Source organism: Budorcas taxicolor, chromosome 25, assembly GCF_023091745.1.
Source record: "Budorcas taxicolor isolate Tak-1 chromosome 25, Takin1.1, whole genome shotgun sequence".
In the NCBI taxonomy this organism is placed as follows: Eukaryota; Metazoa; Chordata; class Mammalia; order Artiodactyla; family Bovidae; genus Budorcas; species Budorcas taxicolor.
Genome location: NC_068934.1, coordinates 42,787,924 through 42,800,375, shown reverse-complemented (window position 1 = coordinate 42,800,375; position 12,452 = coordinate 42,787,924). Strand labels below are relative to the sequence as shown.

General features: G+C 40.1%; 1 protein-coding gene across 1 annotated transcript in view; it reads left to right on the top strand.

Annotated features, from left to right (window-relative positions):
* Positions 1-2,463: 2,463 nt before the first annotated feature.
* The window catches only part of ATL3 (atlastin GTPase 3), a 28,805-nt gene continuing 18,816 nt past the window's right edge, over positions 2,464-12,452 (top strand). Inside the window, exons 1-4 of the mRNA XM_052661882.1 lie at positions 2,464-2,539; positions 5,291-5,505; positions 5,644-5,787; positions 12,284-12,388. Coding sequence (XP_052517842.1) covers positions 2,464-2,539; positions 5,291-5,505; positions 5,644-5,787; positions 12,284-12,388 — 540 coding nt within the window. The remainder of the gene's footprint in view (positions 2,540-5,290; positions 5,506-5,643; positions 5,788-12,283; positions 12,389-12,452) is intronic.

Genomic DNA, 12,452 nt, shown 5'->3' with positions numbered 1-12,452 from the left:
AGTCACATTGTGACTAAGAGGTGGAGTTTGCTTCTTTATTATGCAAGTGTTGACTGGATGTCTCCTGTCTGTGGGCACTGTTCTGGTTCTTAGGGGACGATCTTACATTCTGGAGGTAAGAGAGTCAGGATTCAAGCCCTGTGGACTCTCTTGATTGCTTTTTAGTGTAAAGTGATGAGCTGTGAGAGGACTGGGTGGGAGGTCAGGCCTGAGGGAGGGTGCAGGTGAGTGATGAAGGACGAGCAAGTGTTTGCTGGAGTTGAGCGGAAGGCACATTTCAGGCCGTGGAAACAAATAGTTGAATAGGCTGTATATTTAAAATTTTGAGATTAGAACAGCATGTGGATCCTAACTTTCTCCTAGGAGGAGTATAAATTTACCTGGTAGGATGAGGAGAATAAAGAATTACAGAAACTAAGGCAGCAGGGTGAATGGTGAAAGGCTTTGACTTACAGAATTAAGATTTTAGCTTTGAGCCATCAATCCATAAAATGTTTTTGATAGTTTTGTTACGTAGTTGCTGTCATGTTATGTTTATGTACTGTAATGAAGGTGTTCAGCCCTAGGGAATGAGGTGACAATTCAAAGCAACACTCTGGAGATGTTGACTTGAATGATCAACCTGATAGGCAGGAAATGTTGGAAGCTGGCATGGCTAAAGGAGAGGGCCCTGAGGTTTTGATTAAGGGCTTTACGGGACTGGGGGGATCTGAGATGCAAAGATAAATGAACAAAGGATATTTACATGATACCTAAAAATAAGATTTTTACTTGGATGATCAATAATATAGTTTTATTGTCTTAGAAAGTGAGAGATAAAGATGGTATGGTGAAAAGTGAGCACCTGTGTTTGAATTATTGATGTGTATAGTTCAACATGGTTTTTCCGTTAAGTGGACCCAAACCAAGATCTTTTAAAGTCCTGTGTGCCTAGTGTACTGTTAGAGAGAAATGGAGGATCTCCCCAGCTCCCTCAACTAAATATAGCCTGGTTCTCTTCCTTTTCACTTTACTATAGGCAGAAAGAGGAAGAGATGAGGAAAGGTTTTATCTTTTTTTTTTTTTCAACTGTCCTTAGTGGTCTTCATCTTTTCTTGAAGTGCAGTTCATTGCATACAACTGCATATATTTCTGTCACGGAATTTTTCTATCTTGTTTGTAGTCCAGGTAACGTTATCTTCCGTGCCTGTTGCCCTGACAGTACCACCTGCATCCTTAAGGGTGGGTGGTAGCTTTTGACTGTATTACATACATATGCATTCTTATTTAACAATTGTTTATTGTGTGCCTGCTTTCTGTTGGAAATTCACATTGCTCAATAAACTTTAATGGTGAAATAGATGAGATGGAAAGACCCAGTACCATGAAGTTAATTGTGAAGTCCTGGATGACTTGGTTTGGCCGTCTCTCAGACCCTCCAAATAAGTGACTTAAACAAGGTAGACATTTTCCTTTCATGTGAAAGTGAGCCAGCAGTGGCAGTTTTGCGACACTGAAGTCCTCAGCCCTACCTCTCTGGTTGCTCTGATATTCCTGAGGTGTTACCCTCACATGCCTGGTCCAGGGTGACTTGCTCCTACTTTTGGATCCAGCCAGCAAGAAGGGGGGAAGATGCATGATCTGAAAGTTGCTGTGTCATCTCCAGTCAGAACTTAGGCACATAGTGATACCCTACATACAGGGTTGGTTTGGAAATGTGTTTCTTCTGAGTATTTATATGCCTGGCTAAAAATATTACCATAGCAGCAGGAGGAAAACGGATGCTGGGGGAGCAGCCAGCCATCTCAGGGACTTTGGTACTGCTTTGAGTATTGCACAGCACTCAACCCCGTGCCTTATCCATAAGGTGTGAATAAATTGTTCTCATTTGTTCTTTTATATGAAAGATTGAAGGTCTTCACGCCCCGGATTCACCTGCTGTTATGTCAGTAAGAACTCCAAAAGATTATTCACAAAAATGTTTTTTTATAATGGGAAATAATGGGAAAGAAAAGTGTGAGTATCTGTGTATTACAATGCCAGCATCACATTTAATCTATAGTTACAGGTTATTTTCCAGTAGTTCGCAAAAAAAGTGAAAAATGGCCAGCCTTTTGTTGCTATCTGATAATGTAAGTTTAAAAAATGAGCAGCAGTGCTTACTTCAGGGGTAGAGTCTGGCAGTCAGCCTGTTTTGTCTACTTTGCCTGCTATGATCATTCAGCCTTTCGTGCTTCCCAGATGAAAGGGTTTCTGGGACCACATGTATGATTTTGGCCATATCTAGCTATCTCTAATATGCTGAAGTAACTTAGCAGCAGCAGCTACTATGCTCAACTTAATATTTGTTTTTCAATTTATTTAAAATTCATTAGTTTTTTTTTTTAACTTAGCCTCCTTCTAAGCAGTAATCCACTAAAACATGGTTTTGTTTTCTAATTCAGTTCAGTTCAGTCACTCAGTCACGTCTGACTCTGCGACGCCATGAATTGCAGCACGCCAGGCCTCCCTGTCCATCACCAACTCCTGGAGTTCACTCAAATTCATGTCCATCGAGTCGGTGATGCCATCCAGCCATCTCATCCTCTGTCGTCCCCTTCTCCTGCCCCCAATCCCTCCCAGCATCAGGGTCTTTTCCAATGAGTCAACTCTTCGCATGAGGTGGCCAAAGTATTGGAGTTTCAGCTTCAGCATCATTCCTTCCAAAGAACACCCAGGACTAATCTCCTTTAGGATGGACTGGTTGGATCTCCTTGCAGTCCAAGGGACTCTCAAGAGTCTTCTCCAACACCACTGTTCAAAAGCATCAGTTCTTCGGCACTCAGCTTTCTGCACAGTCCAACTCTCACATCCATACATGATTACTGGAAAAACCATAGCCTTGACCAGATGGACCTTTGTTGGCAAAGTAATGTCTCTGCTTTTTAATACACTATCTAGGTTGGTCATAACTTTTCTTCCAAGGGGTAAGCGTCTTTTAATTTCATGGCTGCAGTCACCATCTGCAGTGATTTTGGAGCCCCCCAAAATAAAGTCTGACACTGTTTCCACTGTTTCCCCATCTATTTGCCATGAAGTGATGGGACCAGATGCCATGATCTTCGTTTTCTGAATGTTGAGCTTTAAGCCAACTTTTTCACTCTCCACTTGACTTTCATCAAGAGGCTTTTTAGTTCCTCTTCACTTTCTGCCATAAGGGTGGTGTCTGCATATCTGAGGTTATTGATATTTCTCCCGGCAATCTTGATTCCAGCTTGTGCTTCTTCCAGCCCAGCGTTTCTCATGATGTACTCTGCATATAAGTTACATAAGTAGGGTACAATATATAGCCTTGACGTACTCCTTCTCCTATTTGGAACCAGTCTGTTGTTCCATGTCCAGTTCTAACTGTTGCTTCCTGACCTGCATACAGATTTCTCAAGAAGCAGGTTAGGTGGTCTGGTATTCCCATGTCTTTCAGAATTTCCCACAGTTTGTTGTGATCCACACAGTCAAAGGCTTTGGCATAGTCAATAAAGCAGAAATAGATGTTTTTCTGGAACTCTCTTGCTTTTTTGATGATCCAGCAGATGTTGGCAATTTGATCTCTGGTTCCTCTGCCTTTTCTAAAACTAGCTTAAACATCTGGAAGTTCACGGTTCATGTATTGCTGAAGCCGGGCTTGGAGAATTTTGAGCATTACTTTACTAGTGTGTGAGATGAGTGCAATTGTGTGGTAGTTTGAAGATTCTTTGGCATTGCCTTACTCATTCATAATTTCCTAATATTCATTAAATACCCAGTTATGAGAATCTGCTTGCTAATGCAGGAAACATGGGTTTGATCCCTGGGTAGGAAAGATCTCCTAGAGAAGGAAATGGCAATCCACTCCAGTATTCTTACCTGGAGAGTTCCATCTAGACCGCGGGGTCACAAAGAATCGGACGTGACTTAACAACAACAGGTGTCCTTTTAACTACCTAAGAACATCTCCTTTAGTACAGGAAGTAGTGCTTTGCTTCATTTCATAGGCTCCACTGCTGCTTTTTTTTTTTTTTTTGTATACTTTCCATAAATCCACATAGCTAAGTGGCTCTGAATTTCAAAGAATATCTTTGTGCTTCTAACTCTAGAAGAGAAACTACGAGTTAGTGTTAATTTTGAGCTAAAGAATTGCTTGCCTCTAAAACCTTGACTAGGTTTTTAAGAGTGATCTGCAAGGCATAGTCCCTACAGATCTTTTCAAGTTTTCTCCAGGACTTGTTGGGACCTGTTACTTTGTAGGCCCTAGTTTCTTTATTTTTAAAATGGAGCGGTATTATTTACTTGGTAGAGTTCTAAGCATTAAGTAAAATGATGTATGTGAAAGGCTTGGCAGTGGCAGGTGCCCTTTCTGCTCTTGGTGGACTTTGGTTTATTTTCAGTTTGGGACCATTTTGAATGAAGCTGATGTGAACACTCTTGTGTGTATGTTTTTTGATGGATATACACATTCATTTCTCTTAGGTATATACCTAGGAGTGGAATTGGCTGGGTTATAGTTAGGTTTAGTTTTAGTAGTTACTGCCTAACAGCTTTTCAGAGCGGTTCCATTCCCATCAGAGTGCATGAGAATTACAGTTGTACCTTTCTGATGGGCAAGTAGTGGTATCTCCTTATGCTTTTGGTTTACATTTCTTTGTTAAGTAATGGTATAGAACCTTTTCGTATGATTATTGACCATTTGGATATCCTTTTTAAATTAAGTGCCTGTTCATACCCTTTTGCTTATTACTCTTCTTAAAGGTGGAATAGTTGTCTTTTTCTTTGGGATTTCTGTCATGATTCTGGATATGAGTCCTTTGGATTTAGGTGTTAAAATATTTTCTTTTAGCCTGTAACTTGCATTTTTACTCCCTTAATGATATCTTTTAATGAACAAAAGTCTTAATTTTAATGAAATCTAATTAATTTGTCTTTTTTTTTTAATGGTTGGGTGCTTTTTTGTGCTCTGTTTAAAAACTTTTTACTCTTCCATGCTAATGGCAACCCACTCCAGTACTCTTGCCTGGAAAATCCCATGGATGGAGGAGCCTGGTGGGCTGCAGTCCATGGGGTTGCTAAGAGTCAGACACGACTGAGCGACTTCACTTTCACTTTTCACTTTAATGCATTGGAGAAGGCAATGGCACCCCACTCTAGTATTCTTGCCTGGAGAATCCCAGGGACGGGAGAGCCTGGTGGGCTGCCGTCTGTGGGGTTGCACAGGGTCGGACACGACTGAAGCGACTTAGCAGCATGCTAAAAATACATATATTTGAAACTTTTTTTTTAAATCTCTATAACAACATAGGTGATGCTATGGAGAGTGGAAAGCCTGGTCCAGTGCAGGTTGTTTTGGTTCAGAAAGACCAACATTCCTTTGAGCTAGAAGAGAAAGCCTTGGCCAGCATCCTCTTACAGGACCACATCCGAGAGCTTGACGTGGTGGTGGTGTCAGTGGCTGGTGCCTTCCGAAAGGGCAAGTCCTTCTTTCTGGACTTCATGCTACGATACTTATATTTCCAGGTAAGGTAGAGTTACTTCATTTCAAATTGGAAAGTGGATGCTTTTGTGTCCAAAAGAGCAAACTCACCTCATGAGTTATCCTTGATGTGTAAAGTTACTTGAATAAGTTTTAATGGAAATTTCTTATTTCTCCTACAGAAGGAAGGTGGCCATTCAAACTGGTTAGGTGACCCAGAAGAACCGTTGACAGGGTTTTCATGGCGAGGGGGCTCTGACCCAGAAACCACCGGAATTCAGATCTGGAGTGAGGTTTTCACTGTGGAGAAGCCAGGTGGAAAGAAGGTAGGGAAGAAAAAGACTTAAAAACTAACAAACACAGTGAAATGAAAACTTTGATGTGTAGTCTGATACTCCAGTTAAAATGATTTTTGTCAAAATGATATAAGTTCAAGATTTAAAAATAATGCATGAATGCAGTTTAAAAGGCCAGTGGTAACGGAAGGCTTCTAACATGACCTAGTCCTCCATCTGCTCATTTTCACTTCCCAGAGGCTAAGGCTCTCAGCTGTTCAGAAGTTACTTTACACTCTTAACATCTGTCAACATTCACTCTACCCACCCCTCCGGCTGTCAGCAGCTCATCTCATGAGCCTCCTAAGCTTCAGTTGCAGAGCTTCTCCCCAGATTTCTTTGTAAGGGTCAGCTGGGGCAAGGTATATGTCTCCTCAAGTGGAAAGAGAATTTGGGGTTACGACTGTTTCTTAAATAGACTTTAACCCCTTCCTTCTGTTTTTAGTCTCACCCTAAAGCATGTTTTCACGGTTGTTTGTGCCTCTCGTTTTTTGAGTCTTTCCAAGGCTTAAGATTTCGTATCTCCCCTTCACATTGTTCAGTTTCAGCCTTTTCCTTGATGTTAAGTTATTAAATATTTTGGGAGATGGAGAATTGATGCATGACTCTTGATCACTGTTTCCACAGCTTCTGTTTTATTTTATGAATTTCCTTATTATTTCTTTAAATATTTTGTTTCTCTCTGTTTTAGTGAAGTTTCAGGAGAAAGGTATATTAGAAAACCCTCTAATTTTTTTTCAATGCTTAGATATGCATACAAAAAAATGTGTAGCAAAATAGGGAGATTTTTACACTTTTTTTTTAAAGGAAGAGAATGTAGAGGAATCCCTGGCAGTCCAGTGATTGGGGCTCTGTGTGATCACTGCCGAGTGTACACGTTCAATTCCCGGTCAGAGTACTAAGATCCCATAAGCCGTGGGGGAGAGGGGGTGGGTAGGAAGAGCCTGGAGGAGAATGAGGATTTTTTGAAATATAACGTTAGAAACTTTTGCTTGGAGGAATCTTTAGATATTATTTTATCCATATTCTTTAATTTTTTTGACAGCTTTATTAAGATGCAATTGATATTCCATTTCTCCCCTCCCAACTTTTGAGCTTTTGTCATATATTTTACTATAATAACATTGTTTTTATTTTTATTTATTTATGTTTAAATGTTCAGTTATCTTTTAAAGATATTTAAATAATAAGAAAAAAGCCATGTACTTACACACGCAGTTACCATTAACTAACTGTACTTGACTTTCTGCGTCCAGATTTCTGTTTTTTGTGTTCATTTTTCCTCCCGCTTGAAGGACTTCCTTTAATACTTCTTGTAGCGCTACCCTTCTGCTGTGGAAATCTTTTAGCTTTTGTTCTGTGTCTGAAAAGTATTTCACCTTTGTTTTGAAAATAGTTATGCTGGGTATAGAATTCTAGGATGGGAGTTTTATTCTTCAGTGCTTCTGAGATGTCAGTCCCCTGCCTTTTTGCTGACATTGTTTCTGCTGAGAAATCTGTTATTATCCTTATTTTTGTTTGTCTGTTTAATGTGTCTTTTTTTGTCTGGTTGCTTAAAAATTTTTTTTCTGTATCATTTTTTTTTAGCAATTTGATTATGACATGTCTGTGTTATTTCCCTTTATGTTTCTTGTGTTTGAATTTTTTTGAGCTTTTTCAATAGGCAGGTTTATAATTTTTATAAAAATCAAACATTTGGGGGGCCATTGCTTTTTCAAATATTTTTTTGTCCCTTATCCTCTTTGGAGAGTCCTGTTATACATGTATGTCAGTCTGCCTGAAGTTGTCCCGCAGCTCACTGATGCTCCATTCATTTAAAAAATTTTATTTCTCTGTTTCCTTTTGGATAGTTTCTGTTGCTCAGTCTTCTAGTTCACCAATCTTTTAAATCTGTTGTTAATCCCATCTAGTGTATTTTTTTCTTTAAATATCTTTTCTTTATTATTTATTTTCACTGTACTGAGTCTTAATTGTGGCTCACAGGGCCTTTGTCACGGCATGGGGGCTTCTTCGTTGCGGCAGACATGTGGTGTCTAGTTTCCTGACCGGGGATTGAACGCAGGCCCCCTGCACTGGGGGTGTGGAGTCTTACCCGCTGGACCATCAGGGATGTCCCTCATCTACTGTATTTTTCATTTCAGACATTGAGATCTTCATCTTCAGAAGTTTATTTTAGGTCTTTTTTTTTTTTTTTTTTAATGTTTTTTATGCCGCTTAACTTTTTGAATGTATGAAGTACAGGTATACAGAATACTGTTTTAGAGTCATTTTCTGTTTTAAATCTGTGACAGTGATTTTTTTCTCATTTGGGTCATATCTTTGCATGCCTGCAAACTTTTGGTTGGATGCCAGATGTGTGAATTTTAACTAGTTGGATGCTGGATATTTTTGAATTCCCATAAAATACTTAGCTTTTTATATGGGATGCATTTAAGAAACTTGGAAGCTGATGGATCCTTTTGGGTCTCGCTTTTGAAATTGAGGGTTTGTTAAATGAGACAGCTGTATTTAACCTAGAGCTATTTGTTCCTTGCTACTGAGGCAAGACTTTAGAATCACAGGGCTTTTGTAGTCTGACTGGAGGGAAGAGGTGCTGTTCTAGGCTCTAAGTGAACAGTGGGTACTCTTCCCTCTAAGCCTTTTGAATGGCTCTTCTCCAGCGTCAGGTAATTTCCTTACTCACATGAGCTTGTCAAGACTCAGCCAAACACTTGATGGGGACTCTCTGCTTTCCGTGGTGTTCTTTGTCTCTGTAGCCCTCTCCTTTCAGGTGCTGCCTAAGAGTCCCGTTGCCTTGGTCTCCCTGACTCTCAGCTGTATTTTCTCAACTCAGGGACTCTGTTGCTCTGCCTGGGTTCCCCCTCCCCGTGCCTTAGCCAGTTAGCTGTGTCACCTGCAGGGCTGACCTCATCTGTTTCCTTTCTCTCAAGGATCATTATCCTTTGTTACCTGATGCCCAGTGTTTTGCAACTGTTGTTTCATAAAGTGTTAGTTGCTCAGTCATGTCTGACTCATTGTGACCCCATGGACTGTAGCCCACCAGGCTCTTCTGTCCATGTAATTCTCCAGACCACAATACTAGAGTAGGTTGCCATTTCCTTCTCTAGGGGATCTTCCCAACCCAGAGATTGAACCCCGAGTCTCCTGAATTCAGGCAGATTCTTTATTGTCTGAGCCACCAGGGATAGTAATCATCAAATGAATATGTTGTATTTTATTTACCTGTCTCCTATTGGTGGGCATTTAGATTGTTTCTTTTTTTTCATTTTGTAATCCCTGCTATAGTGAACAACCTGAAACATGTTTTTGTGAGTAATGTGCAAGCATGCCTCCTGGCCACAGTTTTTTGAACTGTGTCCATGACCCAGTTAAGAGTAGAGAAATCAATTTATTGCTTATGACCAATTTCTTTTTTTCAGATTAGTTATTCATCTTATTTTTTAAAATTAATTAAATAATTTTAATTGGAGGCTAATTACTTTACAATACTGTGGTGGTTTTTGCCATACATTGACATAAATCAGCCATGGATGTACAGTTCAGTTCAGTTGCTCAGTCGTGTCCAACTCTTTGCAACCCCATGGACTGCAGCATGCCAGGCCTCCCTGTCCATCAAACTCCTGGAGTTTACTCACACTCATGTCCATTGAGTCAGTGATGCCATCCAGCCATCTCATCCTCTGTAGTCCCCTTCTCCCGTCTTCAGTCTTTCCCAGCATCAGGATCTTTTCAAATAAGTCAGTTCTTCGCATGAGGTGGCCAAAGTATTAGAGTTTCAGCTTTAACATTAGTCCTTCCAGTGAACATTCAGGACTGATCTTTAGGATGGACTGGTTGGATCTCCTTGCTGTCCAAGGGACTCTCAAGAGTCTTCTCCAACACCACAGTTCAAAAGCATCAATTCTTTGGCACTCAGCTTTCTTTATAGTACAACTCTCACATCCATACATGACCACTGGAAAAAACATAGCCTTGACTGGCCAGACCTTTGTTGGCAAAGTAATCTCTCTGCTTTTTAGTATGCTGTCTAGGTTGATCATAACTTTTCTTCTAAAGAGTAAGTGTCTTGTAATTTCATGGCTGCAGTCGCCATCTGCAGTGATTTTGGAGCCCCCCAAAATAAAGTCTGTCACTGTTTCCACTGTTTCCCCATCTATTTGCCATGAAGTGATGGGACCAGATGCCATGATCTTAGTTTTCTAATGTTGAGTTTTAAGCCAACTTTTTCACTCTCTTCTTTCACTTTCATCAAGAGGCTCTTTAGTTCCTCTTCACTTTCTGCCATAAAGGTGGTGTCTTCTGCATATCTGAGGTTATTGATATTTCTCCCGGCAGTCTTGATTCCAGCTTGTGCTTCCTCCAGCCCAGTGTTTCTTGTGATGTACTCTGCATATAAGTTAAATAAGCAGAGTGATAGTATACAGCCTTGATGTACTCCTTTTCCTAATTGGAACCAGTCTGTTGTTCCATGTCCAGTTCTAACTGTTTCTTCCTGATGTGCATATAGATTTCTCAAGAGGCAGGTTAGGTGGTCTGGTATTCCCATCTCTTTAAGAATTTTCCAGTTTGTTGTGATCGACACAGTCAAAGGCTTTGGCATAGTCAATAAAGCAGAAGTAGATGTTTTTCTGAAACTCTTTTGCTTTTTCGATGATCCAGCGGATGTTGGCAATTTGATCTCTGGTCCTCTGCCTTTTCTAAAACCAGCTTGAACATCTGGAAGTTCACGGTTTGCATACTGTTGAAACCTGGCTTGGAGAATTTTGAACACGGGTGTTCATGTACATGTGTCCCCCATCCCGAGCCCCCCTCCTGCCTCCCTCCCCATCTCATCCCTCTGGGTTGTCCCAGTGCACCAGCTTTGAGTGCCCTGTCTAATGCATCGAACTTGGACTATTATGACCAGTTTTTTAAAAATAAGAACTAGAAAATATTAGAGTATATATAGTACAAATGAAAATTAAGTTTCAGCTTAATACATGTGCACATTTGATTGTAATATAAAATATAATTCTTACTGTGGGTTATAGTGAAAAACATTGGAAAGTCTCTTGAAAGTGGAATTACTGGGTCTGAGAATACCCATTTCCTCTATTTCTCACTATTGTCAAACTGTTCCTGAAGGTCGTTAGGGCATTTTACTGTTCCACTACATGATACATGAATACCATTTCCCTCCAAATACCCAGCACTTTAAGTGTACATATGACTCCCACTCCTCAAAGAGCTTCTCTTTAGTATTTCTTCTTTTTCCCTCTAGTTAGCCTCCTTTTTCTTATTAGCAGATGTTATGATTTTCTTTTTCATTGAAATATAATTTGCCTACAGTAAAATCCATCCTTTCAAAGTGTGTAATTCAGTTATTTTTAGTACACTCACAAGGCTGTGCAAGTATTACCATGTAACGCCAGAACATTTTCATCACCCCCAAAAAATAACGCGGTCACATCCCTTTTCCCTCTTCTCCCAGCCCCTGGCCACAACCGATCTCCTTTCCTCGTCATGTTTGCTGTTTCATACAAATGGAACCGTGTAAATACGGGTCTTTTGTGTGACCTCTTCCAGCCAGCTCAGTGCCCTCAAGGCCCTACCATGACGTAACATGTATTGAGACTTGACTTATTTCCATGGTAAAATAATCCAGTGTATGGATATCTACTCCATTTTGCTTATCCGTTCATCAGTCAGACAACATTTAGCCTGTTTCTGTCCCTTGGTTATTGTGAGTAATGCTGCAGTGAGTGTGGGAGTACAGGTATCTTTTCAGTGATAGGAAGTTATGTAGGGATGGTAGACACTACATCTTTTTTTTTTTTTAACATTTTACATAAATCTCACTTTTAGGGTTGGACTGGGTCATTAAGTTCTTTTTGGAAAGAATGAGGCTTCATAAAACCTGGTTACATAGAGTGAATGATAGCTTTGATTCTGTTGCTTTCATTTGGCATCTGTGGTGTGGTCTCTTTTTGTAAAGATTGAAATAAATGTTTGTTTTTCTTTTATCAAATGACCAGAAAACCCTATAAATTAAAGAGAAGTATTCAGCTTTGCAGGGAAATGCCAACAAGGCCATATGTTTTATTTTTATTGGATAAAGCCTGAGTTTAAACTAAGTCAATATTTTAAATTTGTTTTTCCTCAACAAAAACATCCTCAGGACTGGCTTGGAAAGTGAGCTAATTGGCTTCAACATTTGGCTGTCTTAATTGTTAGGGTGATTTTGCTCTCTGATCATATTGCTCTGTACACCTCTGTTCTGTCAGAGCAGGTAATCTTTTCCAGCAAAGTTCTCTGGTCAGAAAAAAACCAAGGCATCTAAATACTTATCTTTATTGAAAAAAATCTGCATGTAAGTGGACCCATGTGGTTCAAACCCATGTCGTTCAAGGGTTAACTGTAATTGTGCTTTTCTGATAGAACCTGCAAGCATGTGCTTCCCCCTTCTCACTTTAACATATTTGTGTGTGTGTGTGTGTGTGTTTTATAGGTTGCAGTTGTTCTGATGGATACCCAGGGGGCATTTGACAGCCAGTCCACTGTGAAAGACTGTGCTACCATCTTCGCTCTGAGCACCATGACTAGCTCTGTTCAGGTAAAACCACTTGACTAGGAAAACATTTTGTAGAAGAAATGGGATAAAGAGGACACATCTGGTT